This window comes from Geotrypetes seraphini, chromosome 2 (assembly GCF_902459505.1).
Source record: "Geotrypetes seraphini chromosome 2, aGeoSer1.1, whole genome shotgun sequence".
NCBI lineage: Eukaryota > Metazoa > Chordata > Amphibia > Gymnophiona > Dermophiidae > Geotrypetes > Geotrypetes seraphini.
The window spans coordinates 421,516,679-421,532,607 of NC_047085.1; the positions used below are offsets into that span (position 1 = coordinate 421,516,679).

The 15,929-nt window shown below is 41.8% G+C and overlaps 1 protein-coding gene across 8 annotated transcripts in view; it reads right to left on the reverse strand.

Moving 5' to 3' along the window:
• Positions 1-15,929, reverse strand: part of ANKIB1 (ankyrin repeat and IBR domain containing 1) — a 280,095-nt gene that overhangs the window by 103,800 nt on the left and 160,366 nt on the right. For 7 of the 8 annotated variants that reach the window (XM_033931147.1, XM_033931152.1, XM_033931151.1 and 4 more), the window contains exons 10-11: positions 2,706-2,794; positions 219-349 (exon numbers count right to left, since the gene is read on the reverse strand). In XM_033931147.1, the coding sequence (XP_033787038.1) occupies positions 219-349; positions 2,706-2,794 (220 nt within the window). The remainder of the gene's footprint in view (positions 1-218; positions 350-2,705; positions 2,795-15,929) is intronic. The other variant, XM_033931149.1, reaches the window with a different exon arrangement.

The window sequence follows — 15,929 nt, forward strand, 5'->3', positions numbered from 1 at the left end:
GCCCCTTTAAGATTTAGACACACTGGAGACAAAACAACCAGAAAGACGTCTGGAAAGTCAATTTTGAAAATGCCCACTTGGATGTTTTGACTAGTAAGACATCCAAATGCCAGTTTATGCTGTCATTTGGACATCTATCTTTTTTGAAAATGAGCCCCAAAGCCATCTCATTTGCTGTGGATGTATCATAACATGAAATAGACAACTAGATGTTCTACCTTGGCACACTGCATATGGTTACAGCCCTCATTCTTCTGAATTGGAGATTTGCAATTGGCGCAAGGTTTGGAATTTGTTAATAACCACAGGCAGTTGGCAGCATCTTCATAAGCCTCATTCACTCCTACAACTTAAAGCAATTAAAGATAAATCAAAAGTTAAGATCTTGTGTAAACAGAGAAGCATGTTATAAATTGGTATATGAAAAACATTTCTTCGTAAGCTTGGAGCAAATATACTGCATGACCCTACACAGAATAATATAAATCAAAACCACAGTAAAATTGATTTCCAAGATACAGGGTAAACTGCAAATCTATTCACTTTGATATTTTTTAAATTAAGCAATTAATTTAAAACTTTCAGTAATCTGCTCAAGAATTATGTAAATTAAACTGTTTTAACAGCATATTAGGCAGCTACTGGCTTATTATAACTAATTTATCTGCTACTAGAAAATCAATTTTGTAACACTGCAGGCAACCTGGCCCCTGGAACACAAGAGAGTTAAAATATAAACAAGAACTAAAGTAATCTGAAGTATTATCATTAAAGACCTGTGCCACTAGTAATGTTTACCTCAGAAAGGGAGAGGAACTGAAATGTAATAGGACCAAGATTTCATTATATGAAGTCTTATAGAAAGTGCAAATATCTAACATGTGTTAAAAAAAATATGTTAAAGTTATGAGAAGCAGCTTGTAGAAATTATCAAATGAAATAGCTATCTAATAAATGTGGATATTATTTGAAAATAAACTCTACATTTCATTGCCTTAGGTACATATAAGAGGGACATCTATGATATGATATCTAAGTCCAAGTTTGTACATTTTATGAAGTAGGTCCAAAAAAATCATGTAGAGAAAATAGTCATTTTTGAAATCACAAAACGTCTATCTTATTTTTTCAAAAATGACCTTTCTAGATGTGTTCACCTTTAGTGCATTTATTTTTGACTATTTTCAAAAAACAAAACGTCCAAATGAAAAATGCAGAAACAAGCCATTTGGACATAGGAGGTGCCACAGTTTTAGTAGACTGGTCACACAGACATGCCAGCAGAGCAATGGGACACCCTCGGGGTCACTGCAGTGAATATCATATAAGAGGACCCAGGTACATATCTCATTGTTTGAGGAGCTTTCCAAGACACACTCAAAACCTACTGGATCCACCTGTCTACCATTCCAATAACCCTTATGGCTGCAGGTGTCATCTATATATCAGTACAGTAGGGTTTTGATGGACTCATACTTTCCACCACAAGTGTACTAGTTAGAGTTGTGAAATGGGCCTGGGTCTCCTTCTTGGAGTCCACTATACTGACCTACCAGGCTACTCCAGACACCTACTTGCTGCTCTAATACAACTGGCTATAACATCTGCAGCTATAAAAACAGGCATGTCTGTCTGTTTCCTTCACACCTTTGTGGAGTGGGAGGGGTCAGTGACCACTTGGGAAGTATATATGTGTATGTGTGGGGGGGAGGATATCATGATTATATCCTCCCATTGGTCATCTGGTCAATTTGGGCACCTTTTTGGCACTTATTCATTTTCAAAACAAGTCTAGCCCCAAATGTCCAAACTGTGCCCTGGATGTTTTGTAAAATGTTTATCGCTTCAGAACATCTAGGTCCTAAGCCCACCCTACTTCTGCCCAATTTATAGGAGAGCCCAGAATGATGGGAGGCAGAGCAAAGAAAATGCTAATGAGGCTCTCTATGGGTGAATTTCATGGGAAGGGATTGACTACCCAAAAGTTCAGGAACGCTGTGCCTATTGCACTAGAACATGAAGTATTAAGACAGATGTTACTTAGCAAACATAAGCAAGACAATTTTAATATTTTTAAAAATTAGGTCTTCAGTGATTAAAGTCACTATGTAAAACTAAGGTCTTCAGGCTCACTATTTGATGCTTGTTGCATGATCTACAATTTATATTTGTTCAGTTTTCAAGTCGAAATTATCTATCTACTTATATCTAGAGCACTCCAGATGAGTCCCTCAGAAATGGGCATGGGAAGACACTGGTGTGCAAGGCAGGGTTCAAATCAATTTTCCCTAAATGATATTCCTTATTAACTCAAGTAATTTAACCTTCTACTGCCTCAGGTACAAAGACCTCTAGGGTCCTCTAGGACAGTGCATAGTTATTGTATCTGAGCTTAGGTCTGGAAAGGCATATGTCTATAATCCAAATCCATGACCATCCTAGTTCTGCATTCTACTGATGTCACTTTGCTGATGGCTACTTTCAAAATGTGCACTTTGATAAAGTCAAGAAACACATCAGCTGAGTCCAATGAAAAGGCCGTGTCATATTTTTATGCTAACTTTTAATTCCATTTTCATAAAGGAAATTATTTTTTAAACATACAATCTCACAAGTGTTATTTACTCCTAATCTAATGATAGCACTACTAGGTATAAAGCAGCAGGTTAGACAGCTATTGTAAACATTAAAAAACCCTCTCTTACGTTCTTCTGGTTTCATTTCTGATACTTTCTGCAGCCAGTTCTTCCAAGTTTGGCAATCACATGGTTCATGTGCCTCACCAAGACACTCCCTAGAATATATATAGATATATACATTTAAAGGAAATTATACTACCTTCTTTCATGATTTACAATTAGGTACTTCCAAGATTTATCATTAGTTTAAACAAATTGACAAACCAACAAACTATAACGTCATTCATATGAAAAAATTCCCTTTCAGATCAGGTACAAACAATACAGTATAGGATGTGCAAGTAACCACATCACAAGAGATAACAGAATATGATGGGGCATCCAAACACACTCAAATATAATCAGTTTTAATTTGTTTTACTAGTTTTCTTAATCAATCCAGCTGTTGCTTTCACTCAGATGTTTCTTAAAATCAGTGTCTACCTATTCAAATATTTTATACTGTTTTTGGTTTTAGTTTGCCATGTCTTATGAATGTTATCATCATACTGAGTGTTTATTATTGATATATAGAAAGATTAGGTTACATTACATTCCACCAATCTCTTGCAGTTCTATGCGGATTACAAAAGGATGAGATTCTGGTCATATCCAGAAGATTACAGGGTTCTTACCTTGATAATCTTTCTTGTAAATAGATGTGTCATTCTGGATGGATGGGTATTCAGTCTGAACCTGCAAACTATGCAGAAGGTATCAATCAATTTTCAACTCCTGCTCCTTATCTAGTGTACTGTGCTGCTCCCTTCAGTTTATACCAAAGCAGGCGATAGCCTCTATAAAGATAAACATTAAGAACAGAGGGCACGGGAAAATCCCCGAAAACACAGATGTGTTCTGTTCTGAACTGTAACAAGTATATGAAAACTATTAATAACAAACTACATAGAGCAGCAGTTTATGAGAGGAGAATTTTAACCAGTGCAAAATGTTTATGGAGCTCTACATACCCCAGCAATTTTTGTGTCTTTACACATGTTTTCCTCTTCCTAAAGTAAGACTGATATGAAAAACCTCATTCTGAGAACTGACATTCTTGTTTGAGACAGTAAGCAGGTTCACTGAACGAATGACAGGATGGGGTTTCAGAATGATTCACCTATTTACAAGAAAGATTATTATCAAGGTAATAACCTAATCCTTCTTTCTAGTGCAATAGGTGTTTCATTCTGGATGAATGCCGAAACTTCATCCGAAACTTGATTCACAGACTTTCATGGGATATGGCTATACCGGGATACAACTTATTTCGTCAGGACACAGAGGGAAAGTCAGGGGGAGGGGTGGCACTATACATTAAAGAAGACATCAAAACTACCAGAATCACAGATGTCAAGTACACCAGGGAATCCCCCTGGGTGAACCTGGCCAGAGGCAGGGAAAAATGCCTGTATCTTGGTGTAATAATAATAATAATAATAACTTTATTCTTGTATACCGCAATACCATGGAAGTTCAATGCGGTTAACAATAGAAGAGACTGTACATTTACAGCGATGATACATATTACAGTGTTGTTACATTTACAGAGATGTTACATAAATAGCAGTAATAAAAAGGCATATACTAAAGAAGAGACAGTACGTATATAGCGATGTTACATGTTATAGCGGTGGTAAATGGAGGCAATGAAAAGGCAGGGCAATTAGGTAAAACAGAAATTGAGAAAGAGAGGCCATAGTGGCTTGGGAGGGGGGCGTAGTCAGAGGGAATGGAGGCATGTCGAGGTCAGGAGGGTGCAGGGAAGGAGGGAAGGCAGCGTTAGCGGAATTTGTCGAAGAGGTAGGTTTTTAGTGACTTCCTGAACAGGTGGTAGGGCGGGGAGTTGGAGATGAGGGCGGTAAGGCAATTGTTCCATTTGCCCGCTTGGAATGCTAGGGTTCTATCAATGAATCTCTTGTAGAGGCAGCCTTTTAGGGAGGGAAAGGTGAATATGTGGGCGTTTCGTGTGCGAGAGGGGCCTGCTATTTCAAGGTGCTCAGACAAGTAGATTGGGGAAGATCCTGTAAGAGTTTTGAAACAGAGGCAGGCGAACTTAAAGATGATCCTTGCCTCAACTGGAAGCCAATGGAGTTTGGTGTAGTAGGGGCTAACATGGTCGTATTTTTTGAGATCATAGTATATAGACCTCCAAGACAACTGGAAGACAAAGACTCCGAATTAATTAAAGACAGAGAATATCACTCTACGGGGAGACGCTGTTCTGCTAGGGGACTTCAACATGCCTGACGCAGATTGGAACTCATACTCAGCGACAACCAGTGGCAGCAGGAGACTGTTAACATCCATAAAGGGAGCACGACTTAAACAAATGGTATTGGAACCCACTAGGGCCCAGGCGATCCTGGACCTGGTACTCACCAACGGGGATAGCGTCTCGAAGGTCTCGGTAGGAGATACGCTAGCCTCCAGCGACCACAACATGGTGTGGTTCTACCTCAGGAAAGGTTTCCATAGGTCAAACATGAAAACAAAAGTACTCAACTTCCGAGGCACTGACTTCGAATGCATGGGAGATTTCGTCCACCGGACACTGCAGAACCAAGCTACGACCGATGATGTGGAAGCTATGTGGTCATCCCTGAAATCTACCATACATGAAGCGACAAGCCTCTATATTAAATCAGTACACAAACGGCGGAGAAACAACAAACCTCAATGGTACTCCGCAGAAATCTCGCACCTTGTCAAGGAGAAGAAAAAAGCATTTATTTCCTACAAACGAACGAAGACCAGGGAAGCTAACCTAGAACATAGGGCGAGGTCTGCAGCGGTCAAAACGGCAGTCAGGGAGGCCAAACTTCGAGTGGAAGAGACTCTGGCAAAGAACATGAAGAAAGGGGACAAATTCTTCAGGTATATTAGTGATAGGAAAAAGAACACAGATGGGATAGTACGCCTTAGAAAACCAGATGGGAACTGCGCAGAATCAGATTCTGATAAAGCAGAACTACTGAATGAATACTTCTGCTCGGTCTTCACCTGCGAGGCACCGGGGCACGGTCCGCAGTTGCAGGCAAGGCCCAGTGTGGAAGACCCGCTTCAGAATTTCAAGTTCACACCTGGTGACGTCTACTACGAACTGGCAAGACTCAAGGTGAACAAAGCCATGGGACCGGACAATCTACACCCCAGGGTGCTCAGTGAGCTGCGTGATGTCCTGGCAGAACTGCTATCAGGACTCTTCAATCTCTCCCTAAGTTCGGGGAGAGTCCCCATAGACTGGAAAACAGCTAACGTCGTTCCACTGCACAAAAAGGGTTGCAGGGCAGAGGCTGCAAACTACAGACCGGTGAGTCTCACATCAATAGTATGCAAACTCATGGAAACACTAATCAAACGTAAATTAGACGCAATCTTGGATGAGGAGAATCTATGGGATCCCAGTCAACACGGATTCACCAAGGGTAGGTCCTGCCAATCCAATCTCATCAGCTTCTTTGACTGGGTAACAAAACAGCTAGACTTGGGAGAATCCGTGGATGTCGTATATCTAGACTTCAGCAAAGCTTTCAATAATGTCCCGCATCGCAGGCTGTTGAGCAAGATGAAATCAATGGGGCTGGGAGAAACACTAACTATATGGGTCAATGACTGGCTGAGTGGCAGACTTCAGAGGGTGGTAGTTAACGGTACCCTCTCTAAAACATCGGAGGTGACCAGTGGAGTACCGCAGGGCTCAGTCTTGGGCCTGCTCCTTTTCAATATATTCATATGGGACCTAACTCAGGGGCTTCAAGGTAAGATAACGTTATTCGCTGATGACGCCAAACTATGCAATATAGTGAGAGACGGCAATTCACCCGATAGTATGACACAGGACCTACATTTGTTGGAGCTTTGGTCCTCGACCTGGAAGCTGGACTTCAACGCTAAGAAATGCAAGATCATGCACTTCGGCAGCAGAAATCCGTGCAGAACTTACACCTTGAATGGTGAGACCTTAGCTAGAACTTCAACAGAACGAGACTTGGGAGTGATCATCAGCGCAGACATGAAAACTGCTGATCATGTGGAGAAGGCTTCATCTAAGGCAAGACAGTTGTTAGGTTGCATCCGCAGGAGTTTCGTCAGCCGGAAGCCTGAAGTCATAATGGCATTATACAGAACCATGGTGAGACCTTATTTGGAATACTGTGTACAATTCTGGAGGCCACACTACCGAAAAGATGTACTGAGAGTAGAGTTGGTGCAACGGATGGCCACCAGGATGGTCTCGGGGCTCAAGGATCTATCGTACGAGGAAAGGCTGAAAAATTTGCGGCTGTACTCACTCAAGGAATGTAGGGAGAGAGGAGACATGATCGAGACGTTTAATTATATTACCGGCCGTATCGAGATGGAAGAAGAGATTCTCTTTCTCAAAGGACCCTCAGCCACAAGAGGGCATCCGCTCAAACTCAGGGGCAGGAAATTTCATGGCGACACCAGGAAATATTTCTTCACCGAGAGTGGTTGATCCTTGGAACGAGCTCCCGGTGCAGGTGATCGAGGCAAACAGCGTGCAAGAATTTAAGAGCAAATGGGATGCCCATGTGGGATCCCTTAGAGGGTTAAGTCAAAGGAACCTGTCATCAGGAGTGGGATCCCTAGGATAGTAGACTTGGGGGTGGGTCAGTAGAGTGGGCAGACCTAATGGACTATGGCCCTTATCTGCCGTCATCTTCTATGTTTCTATGATGTGCCAAAGTAATCCTTTGAATCTAGGGCGGGACAGATGAGCCTGCCTATCTGCCTGTAATAGTGTGGCCTTAAAGCTGTATCCCTTCATGCTGCAACGTCCACTCTGTAGAACTTGGTGAACATATGAAGAGTGGACCAGGTAGCTGCCCTACAAATCTCTTCAGGCAGATGTGGAGGCCACACTTCTCATCAAATGGGCCCTCAATGATAATGGCAGCTGCTTTCCACAGGCAATGTAAGTAGAAGAAATGGCCATGTTGATCCATCTAGAGATAATCGCCCTAGTTGCCGGCCTGCCCTGTCTGGCTGGACAAGACAGTATAAATAGATGATCTAAAAGCTGAAATTCATTAGTAACTTCCAGATACCATAGAATCACTTTGCGTCCATCCAGCAGTCATAGGACTTTGTCTTTTTTCTCTGATTCTGTGGACTGTAATGCAGGTAGACAAACTTCCTGGTTTACATAACAACTTGAGACTACCTTCGGCAAAAAGGACGGTACAGTGCATATGGAAACTCCTTTCTCTGTGAATCTAAGGAATGGTTCTCTGCAGGAAAGTGCCTGCGACACTCTTCAAGCGGATATGATAGCAACTAAGAAAGCCGTCTTAACAGAAAGGTCAAAAAACGATGCCCTCTGTAAAGGCTCATACAGAGCATTAGTCATGCCTTGTATGACAACATTCAGGTTCCAGGATGGGAAGAGCTATCATAATGGCAGGCGTAACTGAAAGCACCCTTCAATAACTGGGCTATACCTGAATGAGAAGCCAGGGATACCTTGTTCGCACAAGCCCTGAAACAAGAGAGACCTGCTACTTGAACCTTGAGGGAGCTGATTGCCAGCCCTTTTTCAATTCTAGCTTGGAGAAAAGCTAGGATCACTGCCCTCAGGGGATCTACATCATCTTGTTTCTCACACCAGAGCTGAAACATCTCCCAGGACTTAGCATAAGCCAAAACCATTGATTGCTTTTTGGCTGTAAGCAGAGTGGTAATAACTACCTTCGAGTATTCACTGTGTGCTAACGCCTTGCACTCAAGAGCCAAGCTGTAAGACCAAAGTGATCCAGGTCTTCTAGAATTGGTCCCTGAGACAAATGCTCTGAGTGTACTGGCAACTTCAGACTCTTGTCTCTCTGGAGATGGACTAAATCTGCATACCAAGGCTGATATGGCTAATCTGGGGCTTCTAAGATTACCCTTCCTTGGTGGTCTGCTATCCTGTGGATTACTCAACTTATCATGAGCCATGGAGGAAACACGTATAAGAGTGCCCTTTCTGGCCACAGCTGCTATTGTGTCCAAGCCTGCCTTCTGGGCTTGCATCTTTGGATGAAGAGGTGTGTCCCTTTCTTCTTGGTTGCCGTGGCCGTTAAGTTGAATGTTGGCCAACCCCGGCTCTTTGAGACAATGACCACTCTCCTAGGTCTAGAGTCTATCTGCTCAGATAATCGGCTTGGATGTTGTCCTTTTCTGCTATATGCGCTGCAGATAGTGCCTGTAGGCAATTCTCTGCTCACCAGAACAACGATTGGGCTTCCATTCGCAGTGGAGCACTCTTGGTGCCTAGATGCTGATTGACATAAGCTACTACCATTACATTGTCTGAGAAGACTCTGACTGCCTTGTCGTGCAGAGAACTCTCCAATTTCTGTAACGATGAGCTCAGGGCTCGTAGTTCCAGCCTGTTAATGGACCATGTCCTGAGACAGAGTCTATTGTCTCTTAACCAGGTGCCCGTTGCAATGACCTCCCCAGCCATATAGGCTGACTTCTGTTAGAATCGTCCACGAGTTCAAACGGAGAGGCATGCCCCTCGATAGCAACTGTGGATGGAGTCACCAATTCATGCTGCTCTGCACCTTTGTTGTCCAAGGAAGTGGCTTCTGGAAAGCATCTATTTGAGGAGACCAGCAGGACAACAGTGTGTCCTGAAGGGGACGCATATGTCCTTTCACCCAAGGGACCACTCTATAGCCATGGATCCGAGTCGTGGATCCATCACTGTACCACCAGAATACACACTACATCCAAGGACAATTGACACCTTTATGGCTGAATGAATTTGGAAAGTCTCTAACATCTGACATAGCCTCCCAGCTAAAAAAAAAAACTAGCCACTTACAGCTGCATCCTTGACAAATACCCTACTCGTTTATTAGCATATGCCCAGATCACATCATATCCTGGCTGACCAAACTCCTAAACAACCTACAAGAGCATGGCCAACTACCACCTCAAATAAGTCATATTGCCTTCACCCCTATTCCCAAGACCCAAAACACAGATCTATTAAATCCTTCAAATTACAGACCCATCGCTGGCATCCCTATACTTACTACATTTCTAGAAGTGCATGTCTGCAAACAACTCTCAACTTATTATCAAAAATTCTTCTGCCTCTATTCCTCACGGTACAGGTTTTGCTCACAGAACTTCTATTAACCTTAACCACCAAAATCAAACAGACCTTAAGCATGGGACACCAGGCAGTTCTACTCCAATTTGATATATCAGCCACCTTTGACTTAGTCAACCACCACCTACTTCTAACCAAACTAAGTGAAATAGTCATTGAAGGCACTGTTCTAAGCTAGTTCAAAGATTTCCTACAAAATAGATTGGAAAGATAGAACATTCTCCAGAAGCTGGAATGTATTCTTCAGTGTCCTCAAGGACTGTGACTCTCCCCAATACTGTTCAACCTTTTCATGAGTTACTTGGGTCATATTAATTTCAACAGCAACGAATGCTTACTATCTTATGCAGATAATATCCTCCTGCTCATCCCTATCAAACACAATGCACATGATATCTCTCAAAAAATACCCAAATGCATACACAAAATACATACCTGGGCTGCAATCAATAAACTCAAATTAAACACAACAAAAACCAAAGTCCTATGGCTTCACACCTCACAAACAATTCCTACAACTGTTACACTACCCTCTAAATATAGACAAAACCTCTAAGAGCCTCAGAGTTATACTTGACTCTATTCTATCTTATGAATCCCAAATCTCCAACCTATGGAAATAAAACTTCTATAACATGAGACAACTAAGACTAACCAGATCCTTCCATGATTATCACTTTGCCATACTGACACAGATGCTTGTGCTATCCCAACTAGACTACTGCAACTCTCTCTCATTAACTTTACCCTCATAAACAAACTACGGTACAACTGATACAAAATACAGCAGCAATACGACTAATATTCACCTTACTGCATCAGACTGCACTAGCTACCTATTTTGTTTATATACAGTATTTCTTGTTCCACTTCCCACTGGCGACATTAAAAGCTTCAGTTTGAAGGTCTGGTCCTCTTTTTTCCTTTATCTACCTATTAACGCTCGCATCACCTTCAAACTATCATATGTAATGTTCAACATGCTATAAGCGAACTCTGCAGAGCCACTTATAAACTTTTTCATCAACTCCTGGTCAATATCAGCCAGAAAATTTAACACATTTCAATTGATCCTTCCCTCTCCCAAAGATGTAAAATACAAGCTCATATTTAACTCATTACTCACCTACCTTGGCACCAAGACCTGGAACAATCTTCCAAGAATTAGCAATCAAGACAGAATCTACCTCAGATTTTGAAAGAAACTGAAGCCTTTCCTTTTTGAGAACATATACCCCATTGATAATTAACAAGTATGCTGTTCCATAGCAACTTACACAGAAACCTCAAGAGCTCCTTCTCCAAACTCTATATAATCGCACCAATCTGTATTGTATTTCAAACTACTGTACTGTAATTCTAATGACAGCTCAATGTCTCCTTCTATTGAATGATTACTACATCTCCTATCTCTGGTAACTACCTCATAGTATACTGCTTACTTTATATTTCATTGTTGCACGTCCTAAACCTAATGTAAACTTCTTGATTTGTAAGTCACCTTGATCTTAGATAGGCACAGAGTGACCCAGAAATTGAAGATTAGATTAAAGATTTAAAATACATGAATATGTAAAACTGGTAGTCCATAATTCTGCCACAGATGACTGAAATATGTGCTTGCCAAAAGAGTTTAATGTTCCAGCTTCTCTGCCTGGAGGAGCAGAAGTGCAAGATTGTGAGTTTTGGGAATGTTTGAGGGCAGATTCCACAACTTAGTGAATGGTCTTGAAGATGAGTTCTGTCAAATCCTGTTTGAATTCTGTACATTGTGTCTATTTTTCTAGGACTGATAGAGGAGTCTCCCAGTTCTTACACAAAGTATCTTTCATGACACGCATGAATGGATGTGCATGAATAGATGAACAAGATTCCCACTGTCCCTACCTATTATCATAAGAACATAAGAATAGCCTTACTGGGTCAGACCAATGGTCCATTAAGCCCAGTAGCCTGTTTTCACGGTGGCCAATCCAGGTCACTAGTACATGGCTAAAACCCAAGGTGTAGCAATATTCAATGCTACCGATACAGGGCAAGCAGTGGCTTCCCCTGTGTCTTTCTCAATAACAGACTATGGACTTTTCTTCCAGGAACTTGTCCAAACATTTCTTAAAACCAGCTACGCTATCTGCTCTTACCACATCCTCTGGCAACGCATTCCAGAGCTTAACTATTCTCTGAGTGAAAAAAAACTTCCTCCAATTGGTTTTAAAAGTATTTCCCCTGTAACTTTATCGAATGTCCCCTAGTCTTTGTAATTTTTGACGGAGTGAAAAATCGATCCACTTGTACCCGTTCTACTCCACTCAGGATTTTGTAGACTTCAATCATATCTCCCCTCAGCCGTCTCTTTTCCAAGCTGAAGAGCCCTAACCGTTTTAGTCTTTCCTCATACGAGAGGAGTTCCAACCCCTTTACCATCTTGGTTGCTCTTCTTTGAACCTTTTCTAGTGCCACTATATCTTTTTTGAAATAAGGAGACCAGAATTGAACGCAATACGCCAGATGAGGTCGCACCATGGAGCAATACAGGGACATTATAACATTTTTAGTCTTGTTAACCATCCCTTTTTAAATAATTCCTAGCATCCTATTTGCTTTTTTGGCCGCTGCTGCACATTGGGTGGAAGATTTCATCATATTGTCTACGATGACATCTAGATCCTTTTCTTGGGCACTAATCCCCAAGGTGGACCCTAGCATCCGGTAACTGTGATTCAGGTTATTCGTCCCAATGTGCATCACTTTGCATTTATCCACATTAAATTTCATCTGCCATTTGGACACCCAGTCTTCCAATTTCCTAAGGTCCACCTGCAATTTTTCACAATCCACATGCGTTTTTAACAACTTTGAACAGTTTAGCGTCATCTGCAAATTTAATTACCTCACTTGTTCCAATTTCCAGTTCATTTATAAATAAGTTAAATAGCACTGGTCCCAGTACAGACCTGTGGTACTCCACTGTTTATTCTCCTCCATTGAGAAAAATGACCATTTAACCCTACCTCTGTTTTCTATCCGATAACCAATTCCTAATCCACAACTGAACTTTGCCACCTATCCCATGACACTTTAATTTTCTCAGGAGCCTCTCGTGAGGAACTTTATCAAAAGCTTTCTGAAAATCTAGATACACTTTATCAACTGGCTCACCTTTATCCACATGTTTATTCACACCTTCAAAGAAGTCAAGCAAATTAGTGAGGGAATATCTCCCTCGGCTGAACCCATGCTGACTCAGTCTCATTAAATCATGCTTGCTTACATGTTCCACAATTTTATTTTTTATAATCGTTTCTACCATTTTGCCCGGCACCGACATGAGGCTTAATGGTCTGTAATTTCCCCGATTTTCCCTGGAGCCCTTTTTGAAAATCGGTGTAACATTGGCCACCCTCTAATCTTCAGGTACTACAGACGATTTTAGCGACAGGTTACAGATCACTAACAGTAGGTGTGGTATTCAGCCTATGCCTGCTAGGTGTGTCCCCAGAGCAGTGCACAGCTCAAGAGTAGACACTCCACAAATAGCTCAATTTAAACCCCAAACTGAACATTTTGATGACGTTCCTTCTTTGACCCCTAGAGGGAGCGGGAGAGCAGAGTTGCAGGTTTCCCAACCCCCACACAGCTCTAGGTTAGTTCCCAGTAGTCACCTGCAGGCTGGAAGTAGAAACAGCCAGAAAACCTTTTCACCTGAGGGTTTGGGGCGTGGCTGCAGGCTATTACACCAGAGAGCTGAACAGTTAGAGAGACAGAAGGGAAAGGGGCAGCAACAGGAAAGGCAGAGAGACTCAGGGTTGAGAGCTCTGAATGGCAGTGAGCAGCTGGAAGTTATGGAGCCGACTGAGGCTAGTTTGGAGTTACCCAACTTCATGCCTCAAGATTTCCAGGACATGGAGCTGAAGCCATATGCTGAGCCATGGAATGGAGTCCTGCCAATGGAGGTTTGCTGGACTGGAGGCAAATAATTCAGATTGCCTAAATGCTTTACTTGAACACTGCTTAACTAAGCTGATTAAATGTTTTTTTTTGGTAACCCTGAAGAAGGTGTGGTGCTTGGAGGCACTTCTAAGAACTGAAAAAGAACTGTTTTGAATTTTGGTTTTTTTTTTCCCTTGTGTGGGGGAAGGGTTGTTACCAGGAAGTGGGGAATGCTCCACGGTTTCTGTGGTGGGACTGAGGGCCTATGATAGGCGAATTGCGACCACGCAGAGCACACTCCCCGGCCAGCACATCAGCTGCTGGGGCCTAGTGTCGTAGCACTAGCACAGGCTGAGGATATCAGCCCAAAAGACTGGGTTTTTTTGAATGTTTGAAAGTTTGGACTATTAATCAGCTGGAGAGCCAGCAGCAGCTTTGGGAAAGCTTGAATTATATGTTTTTGAACTTTATTTGACTGACATTAACCCAGTGACTGTGTAGCAGTGTATTTTGTTTGTTTTGGGACTATATTTTATATTTAGAACATCCTGATAAGATTGTGGGGTTTTTTCAATGTGGAACTGATTGAACCTGACCCAAGCAAGCTGGTTTGAATGTTTTGTTCTGAAAAAAATAAACTCAGTTATTGCTTGATACAATACCTATCTGGTGAGGTGGTGTTCACTTCTGCTAACCTTTTTTTTTCCTTGTGCTGCCCGTAGCGGCTCACAAGAGTTTTCTCTTGCCACTGGTGCCCTAGGACCCATTGCCCTGAGGTTGCTAGTGACACAGGTCAGCAATTTCATTTTTGAGTTCTTTTAATACCCTGGATGTATACCATCCGGTCCTGGCAATTTATCACTTTTTAACTTGTCGATTTGGCTTAGTACATCTTCCAGATTCACCGAGATTTCTTTCAGTTCCTCCGCATCATCACCCTTGAAAACTATTTCCGGTTCAGGTAGATCTCTTACATCTTCTTCCGTAAAGACCAAAGCAAAGAATTAATTCAGTCTTTCCGCTATGACCTTATCCTCCCTGAGCTCCCCTTTCGCTCCTTGATCATCCAAAGGTCCCACAGATTCCCTCACAGGTTTTTTTTTGCTTCTGATGTACCTTAAATTATTGCTATACGTTTTTGCCTCTTTTGCAAGTTTCTCTTCATATTCTCTCTTAGCTGTCTTTATCAATGCTTTGCATATAACTTGCCAGAGCTTGTGTTTCTTCTTATTTTCTTCATTCGGGTCTTTTTTCCATTCTTTAAAGGATGTTTTTTTGGCTCTAATAGCTTCTTTCACGTCACCTTTTAACCACGCCAGCTCTTGTTTTCTCTTCTTTCCACCTTTGCTGATATATGTGGAATACATCTGGTCTGGGCTTCCACCACGGTATTTTTAAAATAACATCCACGCCTGGTTTACAGTCTTAACCTTTGCAACTGATCCTATTAACTTCTTTTTAATAATTTTCCTCATTTTATCATAGTCACCCTTTTGAAAATTAAACACCCCTACAGTAGATTTCTTTTGTGATGTTACTCCCGGAATCAGCTCAAATTTGATCAAGTTATGATCACTGTTTCCCAGCGGACCCAACACAGTTAACTCCTGTACTATATCTTGCATTCCACTAAGGACCAAATCTAAAATAGCATCCCCTCTTGTTGGTTCCCGGACCAGTTGCTCCAAGAAGCAGTCATTTATGACATCTAGGAATTTTACCTCCCTAGCACTCCCTGATGTAACATTTAACCAGTCAATGTTGGAGTAATTAAAATCAGCAAGTAACAAAGCTCATACTTCATAAACAAATATATCTATAGAACCCCCTATAATTCCACTCAGTACTGCTAAATAATCACTCATAGACAGAGGAAATACACCACCACAATCATATACCACACACTAAATTCAAAGCAGAACCAGAGGGAAAAGGAACACAAGAGAACCAGATGAGAAAAAGAAAGTGGAGAAAAAGACTCAGTTCAGCTTCATGGGCTCAAAAAACTCCACCTTCTTTCATATGGGCTCCATTTTTCTGAATCAAGTATCAGCCATAGCCACTCCCCAGTTGGAGATTGAAACATCCAAAAGTCTTGGAAAATGCAGGGTAAGTTCAAAAATCACTAACAGGCACAGATTAAACTCAGCGCATGAGATGGCAAAAATTAGCTGCCGTCATCTCATGCCTCT